This window comes from Zychaea mexicana, assembly GCF_025766255.1.
Source record: "Zychaea mexicana strain RSA 1403 chromosome Unknown BDB00scaffold_186, whole genome shotgun sequence".
NCBI classification, from domain to species: Eukaryota; Fungi; Mucoromycota; class Mucoromycetes; order Mucorales; family Lichtheimiaceae; genus Zychaea; species Zychaea mexicana.
Genome location: NW_026516849.1, coordinates 54521 through 63814, shown reverse-complemented (window position 1 = coordinate 63814; position 9294 = coordinate 54521). Strand labels below are relative to the sequence as shown.

Sequence of the window (9294 nt, the reverse complement as noted above, 5' to 3'; positions counted from 1 at the left end):
CGTTAGAGAGAAGAAGCATAAGAAGAGCAAGAACGACAAGACCAGATTCGCAAGTGTCGTCGTCGTCGTCAACCTCGGATTCCTTTGGTAGAGGATCTATTGAATTGGCAATCAGCAGCAACAGCAACAGTAGTAGCGACGAAGGGCGACAACAACGAGCATTAGTAGCAGACGACGATATTGTTGCACATGCTGGGTCAGAGACATTGATGGATCTCTTTGGCGCACAAAAGGACCTTGAACAGCAAATGCATGCTATAGAACAACAAGAAAAGGATGCTTATGCTGCTGTTGCTGCTGCTGCTGCTGCAACAAGAACGGAAAGGGAAGACTTGTTGGATGTTGATGAAATGGAAAAAGAAGAGGAAGAACACGGGGAGAAAACAACAACACATGAACAAGAATTCGAAATGCCAAGCTTCATACGAGTACTGTATATGGGTGCGGCATCAGAAAAGGACAAGCGCAATTTCATGAAAAAGCTGTCTCAAGCATTTGCTACATTATTTCATTATGATTCACCATCCTGGCTGCAAAATCCCAAGATGTTCAAGGAAAGGAAGCACCATTTGTTGCTGATGGATCTTGTGCCTCCTGATCAAGGTGGAGAGGATCAATATGACAATATCATTGAGACGTGTGAAGATAACGGCTTGTCCATCATTGAAGCAGATTTCACCTGGTCTTCATTATCGTCGTCGTCGTCGTCGTCGTCCAACGAAAAGACAACAGCAGAAGACAAGAACAACCTTACTTTTATGATCGAGCAATACGTTTGGCTACAGTGCGATTCTGCAAGACAATATCCAAGCGATTGGCAGCAACAGCAGCAACAACAAGTTCCTGTCTATGCTCGCCAGAAGTTTGATGGATTTGTTTACCCGGATAAAGCACCCAATGGAATTGATCTTTGCGTATATTTCTACGATAACAACTATGACGAACATAATGTCAAGGACCGGTTAAGAACCGACGAGGACATGGTCATCTTGTGGCGACTTAAAAAGTTGGGCATTCCCATCATGCCCATTCTATCAAGTGGAAACACTGCTACCACTACTACTACTACTACGACAAGACCTCGATCTCAACACCATCATCATTATCAATACCCAAGATCTACTGTCTCTTCTTCTTCTAGTGCCTCCAATCCACCACCTCTTCCTGCTTCTAGTGTTATTAATACTGGCGCCGCTGTCAACACCATTCCAACCATTGACGAACGACGTACACAATTTGCGGACTTGCTTGCTCAATACAAGATCAGATGCGTCGATATCTCATTGTCCAAACTTGACGTGGGCCTTGCACCATCATTTCAAAAAAATGCGAAAAAGAAAGGTTATCGCAGCAGCACCAGCAGCACCGCCACCACAACAACGACGACGACAACGGCAATGATGATGAGCAGCACTAACAACGATAGTAGTCGTTGCACCAATCATAGCAGCGCAATTCCGAGTGGGCTCGTACAACGATTAGGAAAAGACTGGGCAGCATCAAGCATGACGACGCCTGCACCTTATCAAATCCTCACGATTGATCAATTCGCTGCATTGGACCGCCAGACCGTCTTTAGCATACTCAGGCAATCACGTCAAAAGGCGCTCAAGCGGGAAAAAGTGCTCGATGTCATACGTACCAAAGAACAGTATAATATCGACAACAAAAGCAACAACAACAAAAATAATAATTATAATGTCGCTACTACTACTGCTGCTGCTGCTACTGCTGCTACGTCGGATGTTTATTGGATGGGTACAGCGAACAGCAACAAGAATACCTTATACCCGAACGCAATGATACAACCCCGTCTGTTCGCTCGTCTGGTTTTCGTGTTGATATTGATTGGCATAATACTCTTATACTGTTATGGATCTTCACAACAGCAAAGACAAGCCATTGTTCCAACAGCAAACAAGTCATTGAATTTGACGGCAGTCATTGGCATGTCAACAAGTCAAACGGATACACAATTTCTATCGTTTACTGTCAAACTTGGTGATGATGTTGATAACGCGGAACAACAACAACAACAACAACAACGAGAACCAGCCGAAGAAGAAGAGAACAGCAGTCGCTACTATTATCAATGTGTGATGCCATTACCACCTAGTACCTCTCTGTCTCGTTATCAGCATCATCAAGTAACGCCCTTGGCAAAACTGGATATTCAATTTCCATACCCGGTCAACTTTACCCATTTTGATTTCAAATGCCCGTTGATGAACCTTTCTGGATGGCAGGACTCTTTGGAAGAAAGTGAAGAAGAAAAACTCGATAGCAAATCTCCTCTTCCTGCTTCTGCTTCCAACAACAACAACAAAGCAAGTAGTAGTAGCAGCAGCAATCGAGAACGTAACAACAACTCAAGCCCACCGCCATTGTCACCAAAGGTCCGAGGTTATTGGGAACGATTATACCACACTACTAATTATTTATTTGATCACCAGTCAAAGATATTGAAATTAATGTTCAAAGGCAAATAAAAAGAACAAAAAAGAATCCAAAGTTAGTTTCTTTAGATAGGTATATAGCTTTTTCCTTGTATTTACATTAAGGAAGGAAACAATCCTTCTTGTAAAATATCAAAACTATCATAATAGTAGCAGTAGTTATTGTACTTTAGTTTATTCTTTCTTATTGTAACAAATTAAAATAAACGACGTATGATACATATATACATAGAGCAGTGCTTAATTTGATACGACAGAGGGACTGAGTATGTAAGTGGAAAGTGTGTTATAGTTCTCATCTGAAGAAGCTACACGGGGAGCGCTGAAAGAATATATACCTTTTCAAATTTAGCAGTTAAAGATTTTGCCTATTCCCCCGGTGGTCGTCAACCCTCGATATGGTCGACACTTTTGCTGGTGCCCTGAGGGTTGACGTTAACGGGGGTCGACTGTAATGCAGAGCTTGCTCTGGCCGCATGCTTTTGAATCATACCAATTGTAGCCTACATAGCCTATTCGAGGGTATCTTTAATGCCAAACATGAAAGACCGGGATTTTAATAATTTATACGTGATACTTTGCTACTGCAGTAGGTACCATTACAATATCTTACTGCTCCTGTAAGTTGTTAAATGAGTTTTCTTTACCGTCGTCTGCTCTATTGAATTATACTTTGGAACTACCCGAGATGGGTATCCCGATTTTCATTTCTCGCGTGGTTTTTCTTACATTTATTGTATAAGTAAATAACTGAGGAAGATTATTAAATACATAGAGTATGGGGGAGAGTTAAATGCCAACATCACTATTACATGCATACGATTATCGTTACTAATATTGTAGTTATACAACGCTAGTACTGTTATGGCTCACGTTGGCAGTATATCCTGTGTCGGCTGCGCTTGGGCCATAATTCGTAGGTGAGCCATAAGGCTGATCATTGGCTGCGGCCCATTGAGCGGCTCGGCCTCCGGATGATCCTCCTCCGCCATCCATGGAATCGTCAAGTGCTTGGCGCTTCATATTACTAGGCGCCTCGATGCCTGGGATGAATTGTAGTATAACGTACGCTACACCGAACACGGCCACCTATGCATGATTCACGCTCTCAATTTAATCCACCTGCCCCTTCTTTATCATGATCTCTTTGGCAATCTCTTCCTCCTCTCTTGCTCTGTTCCTGCCTGTCTATCAATGTTTTACTCAACACCACTTACAATGACGCCAGATGCGATTGCCAATGGTAGGTAGTTTAGAATAATACATCCAATGCTAAGGAAAACAAGTTGTAACAGTTAAATTCTTATAGCTCTTTGTAAGCATTATCGTGCCAAGCTTGTCACTTACAATATGTAGACTATGGGTACGCCGCAATGAATAAAAATTATCGCCGCCACCATGTTAGTTTAATATACATACAAACAAAAGATGCCCACGTATACTTCTTTATGCATAATGCTCCCCAGGGTGATACGTACAGATTCCGCGGCCGATAAAAGAAAAGAGGAAGGAAGCGTGCTGCGTGATGATGGATGGTAATCGAAATTCAAACAAAAACACAACGACGCCAAACACAATACAGTAAATGCCTCGAATGAATTGCGGGAAACCTAAAGTTGTTCACCATCCATCATTGTTTGTTAAGAGTCCGTAACTTTGCAAGTCCCACAATCCAAGATAGAACCTGTCGTTGCCACTTTACCTCCTGTGATGATCGTACAGACACCCCCGATAATCTATCGTTTGGCGATGTATAGGAAAAGAGAGAGCAATTATAATTGTAAGCAGTCTTGCCCATTACTATGTATCGCGGCTGTCGAGTCTTGGCGGTGAGCATCTTTTCTCGGCGTGGGTAGGGTAGCCTTACCATAAAGCACGCTACAATGATATTGATGATGCGAAAAACCAGGCTATGGTTCACGTTTCTTATACTATCCATTACTCGGTCCATGGTCGAAGAGAAAAAAAAAGGTTTTTAAAGTAATGAAAGGTTGGGGAAGAAGAGGGAAACAGAAGCCGGCAGATGCACCCATTTTGTTTCGAGAGCGTCTTATTGTTCCGCGGGAATTTTTTTGTTCGGGTTCAACTTCCTTGATCGAAACTCACATGACCTCAAACATGTGCTTTTTTTTTCTGTATCATCATCTTGCTGCGTACAAGAACTACAATAATCCTTGCTGTTTCACATAGAATTGCATGCATTTATGCACTCTAACGCTGCGCAATATCCCAGCAATGATGTATATCGCATATATGTAATGGATGTGTCAAATGTTATAGTACAATCAAGTATTAATAAAAAGGAAATTACAAGAAAAGTAGAGGAGACGATCCCCCTTTAGCGCATGGTCACCAACTCCTCGGCAGCGGTAGGATGGATAGCTACGCAGTTATCGAAATCGGCCTTGGTGGCTCCCATGCGAACAGCAACGCCGAAGCCTTGAAGGATTTCATCACTTTCACGGCCAAACAGATGCACACCAACAACCTTCTCCTCAGGGCCCGTCACCACAAGCTTGTAAGCAGTGGGCTCCTTGTGATCCAGCATGGAAAAGTACATGTTGACGAACTTGGAGGTGTAAGTCTTGACATTGGCATCGCCAAACTTGGCACGGGCTTCGTCTTCGGTCAAACCAATGGTACCGGCAGTAGGATGCGAGAACACAACGGTAGGAATGTTGTCGTAATCAATCTTTGCGTTCTTGAATTGCTCGCCGCCAAAGAGACGGTCCGAAAGACGACGACCAGCAGCAATGGCAACTAATTATTCTTATGTAAGCATCACGTAGTATTCATAGAGATGAAACACCACTCTCTTAAAAACCAACGTCCCATGCTTTATATTACACCACTATACGAAATTAGACATACCAGGCGTCAATTCAAAGTTACCACAGGCATCACCCAATGCAAGCACATTAGCGGTCGAGGTGTTCTGGTATTCATCAACAACGATATAACCCTTCTCGTCGGTCTTGACGTCAGCAGCATCCAAGTTGAGCTTCTTTACGTTGGGTGCACGGCCGATAGCCCAGAGGACGCAATCGACTTCCACGGAACTCGACTCACCAGCCGATTCGTAATCGACACGGATACCGCTGTCAGAGCGCGACAAGGACTTGACCTGCGACTCGTAAGCAAACTTGACACCGGTCGCTTCCATCTCCTTCAACACGTTGTCGCGAATAATGCTGTCAAAGTGTCGCAGAATGTGCTTGGTGCGCGAGAATACGGTGGTCTCTGAGCCCAAAGCATTAAAAATACCAGCAATCTCGATACCAATGTAACCAGTGCCAATTACAGCCACACGCTTGGGCTGCGTTTCCAAATCAAAGAAGCCATCCGAATCAATGCCGAGTTCAGCACCGGGAATGTTGGGAATAATAGGGTGGCCACCTATACACACATCCCGACTTGTTGGTCAATAACCCCCTCCTTTTCCAATACTTTTACACGCTCCATGAAATATGGTATCTTTTCAGTTTTGCAACATACCAGTGGCAATTAGAATATTTTTTGCTTGCACTTCGTACGACTCGGTCTCGGAGTGCTGAACACGAACGGTGTTGGGTCCAACAAAGCTAGCAAAACCTTGCAAATGCTCGACATTATCGTTGCCCAAGTTACGTTCGTAAATTCCGTTCAAACGCTTCACATAAGCATCGCGCTTAGCCTTCAAAGCGCCCCAGTTGAATGCTGGCATGGCCTTCAATTCGAAACCGTAACTAGGAGCATCGCGCAAAGTCTCGGCCACCGCAGCTTTATTCCCGAGTTTGACACTGGTTAGCTTATCACTTCCACCTTGTACCATCTCCCCCTACTCCCATGCCCGGCGTCATTCAAAATCCTAGTTTTATTATTCGCTTACCTGTATTCCACATGACTTTCTTAGGTACGCAGCCGACATTGACACAAGTACCACCGAGACGATGTTGTGCTTCTATAAGGGCCACGCTAGCCTTGTGGATACCGCTGGCTCGGCGAGCAGAGGCCAAACCCCCAGAGCCGCCACCAATCACAAGGTAATCGTAGATTTGCTTTGTAGGCTTCGGGACCGGAACCATTTCAATGTTCTATAATATGAAATAAACAGGAACAAAAAGAAAGAGTTTCTGGTGTATATTTTTATATTTTTGAACCGGAGCTGTCTCTACACTGCGGGATTAGTAATACATGGCTGAACTGTCGTGCTTTTACTTCCTGAGCATTTGCAAAGCATGACTAATTGAGCATAGATACGTCACCTCACAGATCGAGAAAAAAAAGATTAATCGATCAATGACTCTCATGCAACAGTTGAACTTTGCCGAGATACGGTTCTTACATAATTCAGCATCCAATTGATAGCTTTGTCAATGCGTTGTTTGCGTGCGCAGCAATTTAGGAAATGAAAAACACGGCTTTGGTACCTATGAAATTTTATTGGTCCAATCGTGGTTAATCTCCAACTCATCTCTCGACGGTTTTCTATCTTGGAAGAGACAAAAGGATGTTTCTGACCAACAGATTTCAATTAAACGCTTGCGTTATTTGAGTATTATGAAGCTTTAAACAAGCATTTCTTTGAGCATACCATAGACACTTTCTTCTGCTGTTAAGCAATGATGTTTCACAAGCTTACGTAGATCATCGTCAACCAGCAAAACTCTGTATGTTGCGCATTCATGTATATAAAAGGTCTTCTCACACAAGATTTATTTGTGGACCAAACGGCTTGATGCTTCTGGGAATAATATAATATTCAAGAGACTAAAAACCACATCCGACAGTAACAAGAATTGATGCTCGCTTGTAACTATTGTAAGTAGTTATAAAAAGGCTGCTTTATAAGTTTATTCTAATTGATTACATACTGTATGGTAGCATGCATAAAAAAGTGCTGGGAAACAATACATACATAGTAACAGAACCTTGTCATTGCCCAGGCATAACACTAACGTGAAACTATATACACGCTATCTTGCTATATATACTGAAACGCTGTAACTCTGGTTACGTCTCTAAGTCAACGCCGCGATTGTGCTGAACGTATATACTAATTCTTCACGGAAAAAAGATTTCGACATACTGACGCTCTTATTAAGGAGTATCGTACTCGGTCACATATAGAGGGTGATAGACCCTTGGAAAGGGTTGATATTTTTACCATGATCTATGCCGGTTTTTTACATAGCTTGTTGAGGATACATTATAAGAAGGTATACGATTGTGAAGTGTAAGCGGAAGTAGTAAAAGGAAGCCATGGCTGACGGACAATGAGATGGAATTTTGCCAACGACTTTCATTCTTTTGCGTTAGCAATCCACCAGGAGGACAAAGTATTGGAGAGTTTCAGACTGTATGATTCTTAATAAAATATATACAACGCGAACTATAGTGATCATCATTTCTATAGCGATCTTAAAGAAGCTCAGAAAAACCTGCCGAGGATTGAATGTATGAGACACAAGCATACAGCATAGAGCATAAAAATATAAGCTTCTTATATCCATCCTTTACATGGGCAATGGCAGCAAGAGAAAATGGGCAAACAGAATTTTCAAAAATGAGTGATGGCCAATTAAAATCCGTACACTCACTCGTCTACATCACGAGCATATGTAGGCTGACATTCTAAATGTGTACCTTAAATCAAAATGTTTTAGAAAGCTTTTGTTGATACATGTTCACCTTTTCTAGATATCAGGAGCAAGTCCAGCGGACCAGCTAAACCACTTATTCTACCATTTCTAGCAGAGAAAAAAGGCGTTTAAAATTCATTTGACAGGGTATGATAAACTCGCGATCTTTTTGCTCTCTCTGCCAACTCATTGAAGATGGGCTACTCCAACACCAACACTCTCTCGTTTCCCTTGTTTCCTTCCTCATCTGAAGATTCTTTTTCTTCCTCCACTTCTTCGGCAGGTTCCGCCCCAACCGCAATCCCAGGGCTTGTTTGGCAGCCCTAATTAGCGATTACCTGAAAACGTGAACTTGTCAATAAAAAAAACAATTTAGCCTTGTTTGTCAAACAGGACAAAATGCAATCTTGACTGGTATGACAGCCGTGTTGTCAAGTTGTTATTCTATATCAATAGAACTGCTCATCACTATTGCCTAAAGCGTCGTCTCTGTTCTGCTACAGTATCAGCATCAGTTTAACCCAACAGACCAGAAAAGAAATGGATGTATATATCATGTGATAGGGCACTGCTAGTAGGGTGCACGAAAGCAAATTTACTTTTTGAGAGCACTTTAATAGCCCTTCATACATTACATTTAACAAGCTTTTCACTAATAGCAAAAGAATGTACACCCAGGAGTAATGCTATGTTGTTGTATCATGCGATCGCTTACACAGTCACTCCTTTACTATGAATTTCTATCATATTGCAGAGAGAAGTAGTATATTTTGGTTGTTTCTTATGCAATAGAGACGATGTATGCCGCCGAGATTTTTGACGATTCGGCATAAGGGTAGATAAAATTAGCGTTACAAGCCAAGAAGAACAAGGCGAAATGCGATTTTGTCAGTACAGGTAAAAGTAACGATATTTTGAGGGTCCAAATCATAGTTATTTGGGCTGGTTGCCAATCAAGCCCTGACGTCTTTGTAACATGCTTACCTCAATTTGAATCAGTCGAAATGTTGCAGCCGGAAAATAAATAAAGTCAGACGCGCATAGCTGCCCCTCGTCACCCACAATTCTTTAATCGTTTGGCAGGTTAGAGTTGGTAAAAGTACCATATGGAACATAGCTTAGATTTTCTTAAACAGCTGTTTCTGTTAATATCTTAGCAAATTGAAGCGTACAGCAGCAAGGCCTGCACAAATTTGCGGGACCATTAACAAACAGTA

General features: G+C 42.3%; 3 protein-coding genes across 3 annotated transcripts; 1 reads left to right on the top strand and 2 right to left on the bottom strand.

Moving 5' to 3' along the window:
• The first annotated feature begins 1649 nt into the window (after nt 1-1649).
• On the top strand, nt 1650-2683 carry BDB00DRAFT_860374 (uncharacterized protein). Its single transcript, XM_053125994.1, has one exon. The coding sequence runs from the start codon at nt 1755-1757 to the stop codon at nt 2487-2489; it is 735 nt and encodes a 244-aa protein (XP_052972721.1). The 5' UTR covers nt 1650-1754; the 3' UTR covers nt 2490-2683.
• Nucleotides 2684-3299: 616 nt separating this feature from the next.
• Nucleotides 3300-4070, bottom strand: BDB00DRAFT_776328 (COPI associated protein-domain-containing protein; the record flags this gene model as incomplete). Its single annotated transcript, XM_053120270.1, has 3 exons — nt 3300-3545; nt 3674-3728; nt 3931-4070. Coding segments are annotated over 3 exons (441 nt in total), but the record flags the coding sequence as incomplete, so codon positions are not given.
• A 514-nt stretch (nt 4071-4584) lies between these two features.
• BDB00DRAFT_860371 (uncharacterized protein) lies at nt 4585-6607 on the bottom strand. The gene is made up of 4 exons (XM_053125993.1): nt 6325-6607; nt 5952-6215; nt 5328-5852; nt 4585-5216 (listed from the first exon to the last, which is right to left on the bottom strand). Exons 1-4 carry the CDS (start codon nt 6518-6520, stop codon nt 4795-4797), a joined length of 1407 nt encoding a protein of 468 aa, XP_052972719.1. The 5' UTR covers nt 6521-6607; the 3' UTR covers nt 4585-4794.
• Nucleotides 6608-9294: the final 2687 nt, after the last annotated feature.